The following is a 16,636-nucleotide window of genomic DNA, read 5'->3' as shown; positions in this document are numbered from 1 at the left end:
CGTTTTGGATAGGGCTGTTTGATACTGGCAGAAGTTCGTTGTGATTCCAGCGGTAGGCTTTTGAGTGTGCCAGCCTGTCAGCAACTCTGTTAATCCCCTTAATGAGTTTTTTCGGTGTATGTCGTTAAATATAGTGTGCATTATGCTTTGCTGCATATGGATACATAAAAAGCACACAACACACTCTGCAAACAAAGTTAAGTAAATATTCAGTTTTAAAGTGCAGGCTTTTCGTTTGCTGTATTTGGTGGGGAAAGCCCCTGGGAATGCCCCTAGGCATGTTAGTTATAGATGATAACGAGAAGACCATCATGGAACCTTTCACAAACAGATTGTCAGCATTTCACCAATAAAGTAGCAATTTCTGTATCACCCCTCTGTGCATGAAGAGGGTTTTAAGGGGCTGAATGATCTTAGAGTGAATGAGCTGTTTTTTTAAAGGCCGTGCATCCACTTTGCTCCCCCCAGGATCATGGGAAACTACGAGAAGCTGAAGTCAAGAATCAGCGAGATCGTGGACAGCAAGCGGCGTCTGGAGGAAGACCTGAAGAAGCAGGCGGCCGAGTACAGAGAGATCGACAAGAAGATGAACAGCATCAAGCCAGACCTCATCCAGCTCCGCAAGACCCGAGACCAATATCTCATGTGAGCTCCTCCCCCTTTTTTCCGTTTCCCTTTAAAAAGGTTGCGTTTTTGTATGGTTGGCTAAAGCCCTTTCCTTTCTTACCACAGGTGGCTGACACAGAAGGGAGTCAGACAGAAGAAGCTGAACGAGTGGCTGGGAATCAAGAATGAGAACACAGAAGAGTAAGTGTCGTCATCAAGTGGCCTTTAGTTTGCCTCCACGTTTTTCGATGTCTGCCTGTTGAGGTGGAAACCGTGCTAACTCCTCCCTGCGCTTTCTCCCTGGTCTCCTTACAGTCAGTACTCGATGGTGGAAGACGACGAGGACCTCCCGCACCACGATGAGCGCACCTGGAAGCTGGGCAACATCAAGCGCGTGCAGGCCGAGGTCCTGCTCCGGGGAAAGAGAGACGGGACCTTCCTGGTGCGGGAGAGCAGCAAGCCCGGCTGCTACGCCTGCAGCGTTGTGTACGTGTCCAGCTCACTGACAGAAACCTGCGAAGTGGGAGGACTAGCTAAAAACGTTAAATAAAACTACCGTCTTATTTAATGCACATAAATTTCAAAATCCAATTACCCAGTGAATCCAATGAAATCCGAAAGAACTTCTAATCTGTAAATGTAGCATTTTCTGGAAAATTTTCTGGAAAAAGTATTTAGAAATAAGCCCTCTGGAAAATGTATAGCTGGATGTACCGGGCATGCACCATGTCAGTGTCCCTCAGGAAGGTGATCTTTAAATACTATGTATGTCCATACCAACACTCCCTTCATTTAGTGCCTTTTCAGTGAATGGTGGCTAATGAGTATATGTACATACAACATACAGAATGCGATGCATTGTAATTTTGCCCTGTGCTTTTCCCCTCAGAGTGGACAGCGAGGTGAAGCATTGCGTCATCAACAAGACGCCCACAGGGTACGGATTCGCAGAGCCCTACAACCTGTACAGCTCCCTGAAAGAACTGGTGCTGCACTATCAGCACACCTCGCTGGTGCAGCATAATGACTCCCTGAATGTCACGCTCGCCTACCCAGTGTATGCGCACCAGCGGCGATGAGCACCTCGCGAGACGACCCTGGGACCTCGCTTGTGAAAGAACGACGGGGACCTCACGGGTAGAAAGAAACGCCTTGGTCGAGGGAGGAGGCTTTGGCACGGAAACGCTGGGACAGGTTTCGTTTTTTTTTCCCCCAGGAGATTCGTTGGAGTGCTCAATAATAATAAAAAAAACATTTCAGTCGCAGTGACTGTGTTCAGTCCGGCTATGGATGAAGTTCTCTGTCTCTCGCGCTTTTACAAGAAATGCACAAATTTAACCAGAGATCGCCGAATCCCTGATTGGAGGGAAAGTGGGCTGATTCTCAGTGGTGCTCTTTCTCATTCGTTTAAGCTCTACCAGCTGGAATGTCAAACACCAACTTCTCTGAGGTGCATTTTTTGAGCAGTCCCCTTTTTCCCCCCTAGCTTGTGTGAGAGACAAATGGCTGGTTCAGACAGCAGTTTGGTGTTGGATGTGGTCCATACACTTGTGTAAAGTGTTCATTAACGAACATTGGATCAACTAATTAATGTAGCAAGATGGCACTTTTTTCATGAAATATGGACTCTCGAATGGACTTAACTACGAGTGGTGCGTCAGAAGAGACACTCACGGGAAGATTTTTATGCTTGCGGGAAGCGCTAGCCTATAGGGTAGCCTGCTCTGGGCAGTGGACAATGAAAGTAAGAGCAGGGCTTGACTTAAGGGGACTGAGTACATGTTACTTTGTACATATTCAGAGGACAACATGTATCAACACAAAGTGATTAATCCTATATTACCAAAAACTTAATTTGCTCATTTTCAGTTTAAATGTGAATTCTGCTATGCAATGGTATTCTTTTTCATCAGAGATGATTTATTTTGTATGTACTCTTGACGTACGCTCTTTTTATTTGCTTGAAAGGTTTTTTCGTGTTTTTGTTCTTGTCATGTCAGTGTGGAAGAGAATATTTTATGTGTCAAAATGTCAGATGTTGCTGTCACAGTTTAAGTATACTTTAATTTTTTGTATGTACAACTAGATCTTAAATCTGCTATAAAGAATTTAAGTTGTCTCTCTGTTTTTATTAGGTTTGTTTTTTGTTCAAACTCATTTCCTCATGCAGTGCCTGTGGAGGATATGAGTTTGAAAGCAGTGAGTTCATAGCAACCAGTATAAATACTGTAAAATTGTTACTTCAGAAGAGCCAAGCCCACCTGTTTTGTTCATGATTTTTCTTTGAAGCTAGGGCACTCTGTACATACAGGCAGATTCTTAGATGCAAATGATGTTGTAACTGGCTGGGTGCATATCTGAAGATTTGGGCACCTTGGTGTTTGCATGCTATTTGACCCAACTTCTCAGAAACATCAGTCTAAATTCTTTCATTTATTTTTTTAAGCATTTTTTCCCTGAGAGAGAGCAAAGCAATTTGTGTCTTGGAATGCAGCAAGATTTAAATGATCGCTTAGGAGATGAAAATGTTACTTTGTCATCCCTATTTCATGTGTTATTTTTTCTGTATCAGAAAATTCCTTATGACTCTTTACATGGATGAAATAATTCATGTATATTGGTCTTGAATTTTGTTGCTAAATTCCATGTGATGCCAATAACTATCAATACTGTTACTTGGAGGAAATAAATTACCAAATTCATTTATCTACCCAAATGAATATTTGTTCCTCATAGTGCATATATTTTACTACTGCTGTAGTTTTAAGATAGTCATTCTATCCAATTTTTGCTGAACTCCTTAAGAATTTTTTATACATACCACTGTATACAACAGTGTACCAAAAAGCTAGTTTAAGCTTTTTTCATTTTCATTTTTTTTCCATTTTGATTTTATTGAGATGAATACATTGTTTTCCTCGAGAAACTTATTTTTGAATGCATTTAAGCAGTCCTTGAAATGGCAGTGTCCCTCCCTCATTCACTCTCTTGACTGACTGGGGGAATATCTTGTCAACTCCTGATTATCTGGGCTAATGGAACTAATGGCACAGATGATCGAAAACACAGAATTGGGAAACGTCATTATTTTATTGTATATCATTTAAATCAACAAATGACATTTAAAAGACTGCTAGCTGGAGAGCGAAGAGCCTATTTAAATGTGGCTTACAGGCCTTAATTGTTTTCCCAGAAAGGTACCTTCAGCAAAGTGCATGATACAAAGTGAAAGAACTATTAGCGTATAGCTACTTACTCTATGCTATGTATTGTTAATAGGTAAATAACTTTGAACATTTGGGAAACAATGACATGTATCATCTGGATTTAATGGTAGTATCATGTTTGTACCTAGTTTGAATGCATTAGATGTGCTGACTTTTAATGTCAACATATAGAGAGGGGGAAATTTCCTTTTAATTCAATGTAACATGTGCATTGCATACTTTTGTCAGCCACAGGCATGGATGATCTGAGAGTTGACTGCAAGGACGTGTTTGTTTTATGATTAGATGATGAAAAGTCCCTAATAAGGGAATTTGCTGAAGTTCAATGCCTGTTCTGGCTGTCTCTCTTTTTTTTTTTTTTTTAATATGTTATCTATTATGTTAAAAAGTACTGCTGGCACTTTGGCTACATGCAATCATTGATGTTGTAAAATAGTTACCAACGTAAAGAAGAATACTGGTAGTCCTGTATGAGAATGATCTGTTACAACTGAGGTGCAGTTTCCACATTTGCCTTTCACTAGTACAAGAAGTTTTTCAAGTTTCCACTTAGTTTTAAATAGCATAACCTGCATTTCCAAACATTAATTACTCATGTGGAACGAAGTTTCTAGACTGAGAAGGAGAAAACTGAGTAAGAGGTCCTGAAATGGACTTACAATTTTAAATACATCAGCTGTTGAAAACATATAAAATTAGGTTGTCATATTTTAGAAACCATTTTTGCAAACGGTATTGCAATGCAGGTGTTAACTGTTTTGGTGCTATTAACAATTTTTGATCATGCATTTAAAAACAAAATTCATGTTAAAAAGTACAATTTAAAAACTTTTTGGGGTGCAGCAGCTAAGGTACCAAAACAAATGTGCTTACAATAAAAACAAATAATTTTTAAAAACATAATAGTAATCAACACACCCATACACATGAAACAAAATCAGTGGTGAATGATGGAACTATCCATTCAGAATGGTCTTAAAGTTGATCATTTAAATAGCATTTGACCAATTATTCAAGGAAATGAATGCAACATGAAATCTTGTAAAATTCAGATTAGGATCCTCTGAGTCTTACAGGAAAGGCAAAATAAGCTAACCACATATGACCTTCAGTGGGATGGACCGCAAAAAGCAGCCATTTTCATTATGTAGTTTTGCACCTTATTGGAAGAGCTCTTTCTGAACTCATTTCCAAATGTTTTTTAAATTGTAGCTGCTTGAAATATATGAACAGAAAAAAATAAAAAGCTAATATGATGAACTGTGTATAATAAAGGATGACTTCCTTTGTCTTATTGATACAATTATTCATTTATTGGAAATAACTGTGGATTAACCTTTTCTTCTCTTGGGCTTTCCTTATTAAGAAGGTGGATGAGTCCTGTAAACAAGAGTACTGGTGAATACAACAAAGCAAGGAAAGACTGAAGGTTGCTTAGACCTGGTACGCTATATCCCTTTGAAAGTAACGGTTATGAAGATTCTTAAGCTGCGATTCTGTAATGTTTCTGTGGCACTTTTTCAATTTATCTGGATTCTCTCTCCATACCAGTAATGTAATGCAGGTCAGCATTGTTATTTTTTAACAATATCAAGGCTGGGAGCCCTTGAGAAACAGAGCAAACACTTATGTTGAGCTCAAGATGTTATCAGTATTTCCCTGTTTAAAAAAAAAAAGTTGTTTCAATTCTGTATTGAGGTCTGTTCAAAGAAAATAAACAGCTGTTTCAGCCAAGACATGTCTAGGTTTTATTTCAGAAGAAGGCAACACAGGAGTCTCCTCTGACCCAAGTTAAGGTAAGTTAAGATAAGGTATCTTTTATCATTCACTTTCATGTTCAAATCAATGTTCAGAGGATGTTAAATTGCTAATCATGCTTTTATACTTAATGCTATAGTAGTGTTTTTCAAGACACTTAAAGAATTTGCACATTAGTTGCAATACATTCAAAATTTATAGTTCTGTATTTACCATGTAAATAAATGAAATTAATTACAGGCCAATGTCAGAATTGTTAATAACAAAAATCTGAATATGACAGAAGTTGTGAAAGTAATCAAAATATGGGCATTTTGTGCAGTGACATTGCAGCTTAACATATTACTTTAAATATTTACCTTTGATGTCATTAAGCTAAACAAGGCTGGCTGACAGTGATGCTGTTCTGGTGGAAGTGTAACTCAATGGGGAAAGGCTGTTCTGTTGGCACACTGGCATATTGACTGAATGTGAAGAGTGAGTCCTTGTCTGGCTTACGTAACATGCACCTGACAGGTTCACAGGAGCTTGTTTTCGTACCCGTATCGATTTGTCAAAATTAATCCCTTTGGAAAATACGATCATTTCTGTTACAGCTAAGAAATAAAATGTAGAGTAGTTCATTTTTAACTATCTGTCTATCTATTTGTCATATTTTCTTCTTCCCCTATGATAATAATCCAATATCAGAATATTGAATGCGACCTGCTACATTGTTACATCCTTAACTAGTCAACTCCAAATGTTTGACTCCTGCTTGATGGGTCCATATGAATGTAATGGTTGCATGATAAGTGGGTCATGACACATTAAAAGCAGACCAGTGAAATCACACTTAATGCATCCTAGCAGGAGTGGCTGACCACAGGCTCTCATCCAGCGCCTGAGAGCTTTGTGTGCAGCCTCTGAAGTGAGTGTGAAGTAAAAAAAAATAAACTCATCCATTGTGAATTGGACAAATACTGATTAAAGATGTTAGTTTGGTCCTGAAATGTATAATAGGCCATTGCAGCATAGAAAAACATGATGAGGTAAGGAGTGTTATAACTGTGATCTCACCAGAAGTTTAACAGCATGGTATATTCAATGCATGTTTGGCAAAATGTCATTCCATCACCAGCCCCTCATATCAAATGTAACAAAAACCTGATTTTACATACAAATGCATATACAGATACATACTAAAACAGTCGATACCTGTAATTATAACTAGAAAGCAAAGTACAAAACTTAAAATTGGCTTGAAAAAGCCCAGCATGATAATAGCTGGTAGTTGCAAGCTTTGCTTGAGAGACAGTCTGTATCTGTGGCCTATTGTGACATCACTGTTAGAATGTTCAGACTGTGAATGTTCTGTCCATGTTAGTCAATGAGAAGTTTTAGAGAAAAAAAAAAAAAAAGTTTTAGTAAAATCATAAATATCCCAAAAGATATTTGAGGCATTGACACAAAAGGCAGAAGTAACATAATGCCATACCAACTGAAGGTATTTGTAAGTGTAGCTGAAAAGCTGGAGGAGTAATATACAAAAAAAACATGAAATAATAGGAAATAGAATAATAACTTGGCTTGAAAAAGGCAACTCAATAAATAACGATAATGAACCAGGTATCAATAATAATAATAAAAAAACATATTTACTTTGTCTACTTAGTATTAACACAGGTAAATTCTGACTACTAACTGGCCACCCCTGCATTAGTGTCACCACAATGCACATTTCTGCAGAGTAAATGAGCACAATTTTGGAAATGATTGAGGTCTGTTTATACAGACAATCAAAGTGGAACAGATAAGAATTCCACAACATTCCGTCTTCACAAATCAAGGGTGCATCTTGATTTTTGACTGCAATATAAATTAACTGCAAGCCTCATTGGTACAAAGTAACTACTTGGCCAAAGGATTCCTTATAGTAACAATGTATAATACTCTGCATACTTTACACTAAATTCTATCCCAGTCCAATCATTCAAAATCCTGAACGTTGTAACTCCTCAGTCCTCAACAGCTTCTGTAGTGATTAGAACCTCTTGGATGATATTGAAATTAACACACGGTGACAGGAAATTGGAATTGGGTGAACATGCAAGTCACTCTGACACATTACAACTGAATTAGTGAGAAGTGGGGGCTACCACACCACAAATTTTTGAATTAGAGAATTGTACAGCATGTTAATACCTCAGGGCTTGGCAGCGGTTCTGTAGCTTTCCCTCGGGTCACTTTTGTTGTTCAGTGGTCATCATAAAGCATATACCATAACTGCAGGATATACAAACTCACAAACTTTCAGGGGTCAAATCATAGTGTATAGACTAGCCTATTCTGTGTATCAAGCCTAGCAACCATCTGGTGGCAGCCAAGATTAAACTGAGATAATGTACGCATAAAGGCAGATCAATCAAAAGCAGCAGGTGAGTCACGTGTTCAGTCAGTGCACAAAATGCCTTTCTCATATAAGAAAGGTGACGCTTTAAAATATATATTGACAGGGTGATGCTTCGAAATAGAGCTATGAACACTGAATACTTCCCTCCATTTGCTTGCTAATTGTTCCCCATTGTTGGATGGTTTATATTTATTTAATCCAGTTTTTTTGTTCTTTTTGTTTTTGTTTATTTTGAAATTCTGTACAACTGATGAATGGATTTATTTCACATCACCAAGCTCAATAAAAAGTAAACAAAGACACACTGTCATGAAACTGATTCCTTAGTCATTCCTAGCTATCATCAGTGGTTCAAAGATCAAAGTACCCTCCTTGGCACTTTTGGATGGCTGAGGTGCTTTCTTTAGATACCTGAGTAATTGTGAGACTGTGGACCCAGACGGAGTTTCATAACACTTTTTACACCTAGAATTAAATTGGTTTTTTAACAAGTAAACAAAGAAATAGAAGTCAAACACAAAATTTACAACCACATTACCTATCAAAAATCTTAAGCAAATCAATATATTTGGTCGCATTTTGGTTTTTTATATGACATTACTGAAAACTAAAAGGGATTTAACATGCATGTTATATTCCTTCAATTACAAATGCAATATCCTGTTGTTCAGAATGGCCCACTGTAACCAAAACCCAGTGACCAAAACCCTTCACAGCAAAACAAACCTATTTCAAATGCTACTCATATGCAACTTATATGAAACAATTGCTTATAAAATATATCACATTCATCCATTGTGATTTTATCTGGGCAATGCTGTCTGACCCACTATCTGTTTCCATATCAGTACCAGTTATTGGCTCCTAAGCGCCACCTAGTGCTCAGTGACTGTAAGTAGAGGAAGTTTAAGAGAAGCATTGAATTAGGAATTAACATAAAATTATTTTTGCATCCATCACTAAATTAACTATAAATAAATTAATGGAGGTTTACAGGAGCCTTGGCACTGTCAGGTATGATTTTGGGATTTTGAATTAGACTGTCAAATGATTTCTAGATGTTTGTTAACCTTATAAGGTATATGTACTCACAGGGACCATTTATGACAGGGTGTTCAGCAGTTCTTATGCATTTGAACAACACAGAATTTTAATTATTCCTCCCTTCCTTACAAACCACTGTCTGTGAATCAGAAGACATCCTGGTGGAAATGAGAAGCGAAATAGCCACCTTTTGTGAGAAGCTCCATCAATAGCTACCAAAAAGGCCACTTTAACAGTCCAGGTTTGGTTATCAAAACGCAAACTGCTGTTAGTGAAAGACTCGTTAGCATCAGCTGAGTTAGTGACAGTGCACTTTGTGATTTTGGATTCAAAGATAGATTGTATGGTCCTTGCTCTAATAGGACAAATGCTTAACAGGACAAATGCTGCCACATATTATTTGTCAGTTTCTGGTCTGGCCAAAGTCAGTGATACACAGGCCAAATTCTATATTCCAAAACTCTCTAAAACTACCCCTTACCACCCCAACACACACCCCTGAAAAGGTGAGGAACCTGCGAGTGGATTTTACCCTTCCTGACATAGTCACATAATAACCACACTGTACCCTGCCTTCCTGGATTGCAATCTTTGGCCTGTTGCTGGGACTTCCCGAGTTTCAGGCAATAGGTTAAATGGATTAAACATGTGTTTGGCTTCTCCCATGAGTGAGGCATCCCATCAGCTTAACGGTTGAGGGCCCGAGATGCCTCCCCTCATTGTGCTCCACCCTACTCAGTGTGCCAACTAGGATTATCACTGGCGTGCAAATGGTCAAAATCAACCGTCCACATAACAGCTAAGTAGCCATATAGCTAAAGTTAGCATAACCATTTTTTTCCTTGTTGAGATGACTTTCAGATAATATTTGTTTGATGCACAATTATAACTTTTTTGGGTTCACTGATACAACTCAGTATATTACTCCTATTCAACCATGTAGACATGAGGTAGCCTGCCTAGCTAGATTGGTACACATGAATAACTGCTTTCAAAGGAAAGGCATATACCTAGCAAACATTCAATGAATAAGGCTACTTAGCTTGATGTCAATCGCTAACTTACATTTGCCACCTTGGGAGCAAGTGGTGCAAGAAATCAGAAAAAGGAATCCACACCACAGCTCAGTTTTGGCTTTGAACATTTTAATCACCATATTCCTCCAACAAAGTTTAAAAAAAAATCTTTGTAACTGTTCCGGAGTTGAATGCCTTCCAGTATGGCCGAAGCTAATGTTGTGAAAGGGGCCTCAACTGCTAGACCTGGTTCCTCAGCTCACATGCAATTCTGTAGATGAATAATGGAATTGTTTTCAAGACAAATGAATAATTAATACTTGAGTCCTCCCCCTCATTATTGTCTGCCGTTCACATTGCATCTTCTAGTACTTTAGGATGTGATTTATGGATGTGTAAGTCCGTGGCTTATAAACTAAACAAAAGCTTTTTAGCAATTTGGTTTGTGACTAAATGATTTGAGTGTTCATACCTTCTCAGTTTCCTTGATTGAGCATTGCCTTTTGCCTACTACCTACTTTGCTTTACAAGTAGAAACAATTACATCATTTTAGTTTATTGTATATTTGAATAAGGTCCAAAATATATGCAAACAAGGTTGAAATCCAGGGAAAATTGTGACATTATCTGCCAATCTTTTTGTCACAGAGCAGACACAGCTCATTTTAATTCACTCAAAAATGTTGTAAACAAATTTCGAACTGGAAATATTTGCAATGGGTAAATATATGAACATACTCAAAACAGATGAACAAGTCATGGATTATTATTGTCCTGATATTGCTCGCAAATTGGCTGGCTTTCCAGTGGTAATTGACTGGTTTGTTTGGTATTTACTGCCAAGATCATTTACAGCTATGTGTCAGTGCAGGTATAAAATATTTTGACAGTAATCTGTCCCAAAAAATATTTTCCCCTGTAATTACATCTTCAAAGTGACTCAGTTTCTCGCAAAGAAGAAAAATCTTGAAAATCCTCAGATGCATCACACAACTTAGCAAATATTTCAGCATCATATTGCAATTTCATGAATTGTTCATATCTTTTGGCAGAAGAAAGAGTTACATTGAATCTTTGCAGCTCTATAATTACAGGATGTAACAGATGTATGAAAACTACAGAAGTCAGGAGCTGAAAATCGTGACTCAATACAATGGAAGGCTGAAGCCCCTGTGTCATCTGTTTTACAGGAAATTGGCTCAGGAAACGACTGAGTGGGGGTGAAAAGGCAAGAATTGTACTAAAATACGCTGAAGTCAAGACAGTGAGGATCAGTTATTTAAGGAGCAGCCAAAAACCAAATGCTTCAGCCAGACCTAGGTAAGAAAGTCCAGCCAGAACTGATGCAATGTGCTGCCCTTATAAGGTACACATTCGTCCACTGTGACGTGTTTCTTAAAACTTTTCATTCCTGTTTGTTGCATGTTTACTGAGAATTTGTTCCAGCTTTGTCCAACAGATTTTAAGTATAAGCAACTGATTCTTTTCAGTGACTCATATTAATAGAGTGCAATGTATTGTAACTGATGCACTGTTTAAGTCCTTTTTACACACACAAAACAGAATTTTCACTATTGATATTTTCACTTTATTGATTGGATGTGTCTGTGTAAATCATAATCCAAAAAAGTGACATAAATGGGTTTTTCTGGGCATCATTACCCTCATTACCCTCTGGCGAGATGTCAACAATGTATTCAGTTATCTTGGATCCAAACATGGAGCCCATTCTCATTACTCACCCCAATAATTTCCAATATGATGGGAGACTTCATTCATGGTCCCCAGGAGTATTCTGCTCCAGGCTGACCCCTGACCCCTACGGCCACTTTAGCTGGAGCCATGCCAGCAGCAGAAAGCACACACCATGTACGCCTGGTGTCCAGGAACCTTCTGGAGCAATCCTACCTCCTGGAGGCTCTCATATTCCACCAGGGAGCTCAACCTGTCTCTTTATCCAATTTTTAAATCTGACATGCATTTATGTCCATTAAAATGTTCACAGAATCATTAGCAAACCAGTTACCTTGTCTTGGAGAGAAAATTGATCACTGATCACTGATCTGATCACTTAAGACTGTATCAAAGAAATACAAGCCAGTGTATAATAAGACTGATATTGTCCAGTTTTGGATTTGAGATCAAACAAGAGTACCAGGGAAAATGACCATACCAAGTTTTTTAGGGAAGTTGGGAGGGGGTCTGTGTATGAGTGGCTGACATTAACCTTAGCAGAGGTTTAAAGCTGGAGTTGAGACCATAAGACCGCTGAGCTCTTTTGGTGATCTTGCAGAAACAATGTATTTCAACACACATCAAATCCACCAGGCAATTTAATAAACCATTTGAAAATGTGATGCTCCGGCAACCTGACTGTCATTCATAATAATGAGAACCATATCCAGCACTTTGAATGAACGCAGTGGAGAAAATTGTAGCTTAACGGCTATTCTGAATTAAAATGATATATTTGAAACATTTCAGGTTTTAGACCGAGTCATAGCACAGAAACAGCTCTCGTTAAGACTCTTGATAATGTAATTCTAACTTCTGCCTGCAGTCTGTCTGTGCTAGTGCTCCTTAAGCTGAGTGCAGTTTATAACAAAACAGATCAACAGATTGGTTTGAACAGACTTAAAAACATTGTTGGTCTAAAAGGAGACATTCTCCTCTAAGCCTTGCTTCCAGACGTGCTTGTGTGTACTTAAAAGCAGCTACATGAAAAATGCCATTTTGATTTACAGCCAGCTACAGGTGAGGTGTGTTTGAAACTGGGTCACATCCAGGTACAGCTGGCCAACATGGCCTTGATGTGATCAAGGTGTGGTTGCACCGTGTTTGTGTTAATGCAACCAATGACAGAAGAAGTAGCCTGGCACAATGCTGTGTACATCAGACCAGATGGAAAGGTCTTTGCATGTGTTTCCCTTTTGTTCACACTGGGGTCCTTTCTTCAATAACTTAGATTAATTTAAAGTATTTGGAACAAAAAAGTAGATATAATGTACAACCGGCTTGCCCAGACATTCATAATCTTAAATGCTTCCTTTCCTCCTTTCTTCAGCAACTGTAATTTTGTTGTCCTGAACAATGACAATAAAGCTCTCTTATGTCTTATGTTTTATGTCTTTGCTTTTTGGCTCTCATTGGCTGGATTCATGTTGTAACACATTTATTACTTAAAGCATGCTCATTAGTTCATCTATTTATAGGGCCTGTCTGAACCTGAATCTCCCACACTGATGGAAACCCCTGGCTGTATATCTGATGTGCCAGACTTTTTAAGATGTTTAATGTCAAAGATGTTAATGTAGATGATTATCAAAATCCCATGCACCGTACTCCTGAGGTGTGAAAGAAACCTCCAAAATTTCATTGTCAGCTGTAGGTTTGTTTGACGTTTACAGGGGTAGACAACCCTGTTCGTTTAGTAGCAAAATGTTACAGGGAACTATGTCCCATGTGGCATTCACAAGTGCAAGTGATTTCAGCTAAATAGTTCATAGTTTTGCAAGATCAGGGTGATGTGGTATGGGGTTTCATTACATTAGTTGGTTTCATGAGGATCAACATAATGTCTGCCAGTTGGAAGTAAATACCCACTCAGCCAATCAGAAATCAGGAGGCTAACCACAAAGAAAGTGTGTCCAGTTTTGTTTCCTTGTTCACATGTGAAGTGACTAAAAATGTTTTCACCCACTGTGGTCTGGTGTCATATGATAGGTGTAGAATCATTTGAATCTTTCTGGATTTTTCCACAATCACCTGAGAGTGAAGCCACTGTTATTTTAACAAATATTGTGCCCTCTATGAGAAGTAATATTTCTATTCTTTGAGAATAAAACAGATTTGATGAAGCGTTACTATTGTTAGAGGCCATTTTGGAAAGGCATTTACAATAGATAAAATTCTAAGTTAGACTTTGAATTTTGAATGACATTAGGGCATCCTTCAAGAGTATGCTGGGTTACTTTAAGAATACTGCAAAAACACTACTTGATATTGCAAGGATTAAGTTGAAATCCACGCAGAAGTTGTGTTGTCATACTTAGGTATTTCCTGTGTGATGCTACCAATCATGAGAATGGGCCTATTTCTCAGAAAAGATCAGATGTACACGTGTCCTAGCAACATAACTTGTTGTTAAGCAACCTAAATTGTCATGCAAAAATAGGAAACACTTTCTCATATATGAATTGACTCTGTGGCAGGTTAACATCAGTGCCATCAATTCTGGTGATTGACTAATGGACTGTACCTTGTACAGACCAAGTATGAGTGTTATGTTTGACACTGTGCAGAGCAACAGGCCTCAACAGCCTCCTCTTGCAGGATTGGACCAGATTGTTGACGTAAACTCTGTCCAGGTCACAGCAGAATGGCGTATTTGGCAAAGCACTCTATGGCGTTCACTATATTGGACCACCGCCTGATCCAGTTTTCTCCCTCACTGGTGGCCTCTGTAGCCTTTGTTTTGACGCTGAAAGTTTTCAGCTGTGCGGAGTGGGTAAACATGCTTGGCTCTCAATTCCTCAAATGTGGTCTTGGCTCCTTTATGCAGACGTTCCCACCAACTTGCTGTCTCTTGAAGACCCTTTACTTGTCAGCACTATATGAGCTACACAGAGAGCCCCCTGTGATGCTGCCCATGAACAGCCATGCTGGGAGAGGAAATGAGAAGGAGACAAACTGCATGGCAAGCATTGGGGAAGACAACAGTGCACATTCAAAATGTAGACGACTGAGGAATTACTTGACTGAAGTGTGCATGCTGATTTTGATATGCGAAAGATAAGGATATTTACATTGACCTCAATTACATCTTGAAAGAAAGCCAGCTGTTTACACGTGTTTGTGTAATTTTGCTGTCCTGTAATCTAAACACTGCCAATTTAAGAAATAGGGATGTGATGACTTGTGTTGATGTGTTGTATTTTGCACGAATAGAACGATTTAAAAACCTTGTTACTATGAGATCACTTTTAATAATATTAAAGGAGGGTTCTATACTCTGTGCATCCTAACTTTTTTGGAAGCAATTTAATTAGCAGAGTAAGGTGAGGAACTGCTAACCTGTAGTATTACTGATTTCAGGCCAAACTGAACAGGAATGACCTGGTCAAAGAAATACAGGCCAGTATTTTAAAATGTCAAGTTGGCCTAGTACAAGTCGGGTATTTGTGTGTGACTTATGGAAATAGCATGTACTTATATTTAGGTTGTGTAGGTGGGGAACTAAAATGTGGCCAAAAACGCTATATCCATACATCACTCAGTATGCATACAGGTACATACAAGCATTCAGAAAGGAATACTGCTGTAAAATAGGCTCATGTGATGTTACTCCAATGCTTATATGAGGATGAAATTGGTAGCAGAGCTGATTTTTGTTTCTTACCATTATGACATATGTAATTTCAGCACCTAACAATATTTTTCCATCAATCCCTGTGTGAAGATGATAATCTTTATTGACTTAATACCTTGCAATAACTGCTTTTGCCCCATCAGTTTCAAGTCAGTTAGTTTGTGTGCATGAGGTGTGTGTATCTGCTTTGATATTGGATGATTGTTCAGTTGTTTAATCGATTGTCTACACCTCCTAATTAAGACCCGACAAGATAAATGAGTGAGGGTTGTGAGAAGAGTAAGAGCGAAGACAGAACTAGGAGGTTTGTTTAGAAAGTTTTGAATGCTGTTTTAGATTATGTTAGCCCTTGTTTTAACTTTTTTATGCCTATTGCTTGTGTCTGATGTTGTACTCATAAGAAATGTATCATTTTTGTGACCTTGACCTTGTTCTTGAGTTTATCAGGAAAACGTTCTTGTATGAGAAGTAGAGCGAGGGTTAAGGTTTTAAAAAGCTTTATTAGTTTAAGCACAATTGAACCTGACTAGCCCTCTTTCAATGTCACATTTTTTTTTCAAACCAATTTACCTTCATCTGTCCCCTGTCTCCCTAGCTGCTGTCTGAGCACTGACTAGTAGCAATATGTCTATTTGACTGTGAGGAAATCCTTTCACAAAATTCGCACAGCTCAGCAAATGAACCAAAGGTTAATTTAAATGATAACTCCACATTAATTTCTCATTAATACTCTTAAAGCAATATTTATTTCAATGCCAGTACCAAAGCCGGCCACTCACCCCTTACAGGTGACTTTATGCCAAATCATCATCATTATGAAAAATACTTACCATTTATTTTAATACTTGTATAAAAAAAACCCGATAAATTTACTGAAGGTCTTTTGATTTGCAAATTATAATGCCGATTTTAAACCAACACATGTTCTTTTCTTCGATGTTATATAACAATAGAGAAAGCTATTTCACTGGAGCCCGGCACCATTTGCGTTCCGCGCAAGCCCACGGTTACGTGGGACTGTACCCCCGGCTCATGTCTGTGGCTGTGCATCGAAAAACTTGCTTGAAGACCGTCTGCCAAGAAGCCAATCGACGCCAAAGTCAGTGGTTGCTGTCCCTTTTCATTGGATCACAAGTCTATGACATTATCCAATAGGATTCCAATACGGATAGATCTTGGTAAGCATGGCAGGTTGCCTCGCTCGTCTTTGTCCTGATTGGTGCAG

The 16,636-nt window shown here is 38.5% G+C and overlaps 1 protein-coding gene across 4 annotated transcripts in view; it reads left to right on the top strand.

The window, feature by feature from the left end:
• The window catches only part of LOC118776374 (phosphatidylinositol 3-kinase regulatory subunit alpha), a 28,518-nt gene extending 26,111 nt beyond the window's left edge, over window positions 1-2,407 (top strand). For all 4 annotated transcript variants that reach the window (XM_036526694.1, XM_036526696.1, XM_036526695.1 and 1 more), the window contains 4 exons: window positions 469-645; window positions 733-807; window positions 922-1,092; window positions 1,496-2,407. In XM_036526694.1, coding sequence (XP_036382587.1) covers window positions 469-645; window positions 733-807; window positions 922-1,092; window positions 1,496-1,685 — 613 coding nt within the window. In that variant the 3' untranslated portion in view covers window positions 1,686-2,407. The remainder of the gene's footprint in view (window positions 1-468; window positions 646-732; window positions 808-921; window positions 1,093-1,495) is intronic.
• Window positions 2,408-16,636: the final 14,229 nt, after the last annotated feature.

This window comes from Megalops cyprinoides, chromosome 4, assembly GCF_013368585.1.
Source record: "Megalops cyprinoides isolate fMegCyp1 chromosome 4, fMegCyp1.pri, whole genome shotgun sequence".
Classification (NCBI taxonomy): Eukaryota; Metazoa; Chordata; class Actinopteri; order Elopiformes; family Megalopidae; genus Megalops; species Megalops cyprinoides.
Note: the sequence above shows the minus strand (reverse complement) of the source record. Positions and strands in the feature narration are given on the sequence as shown.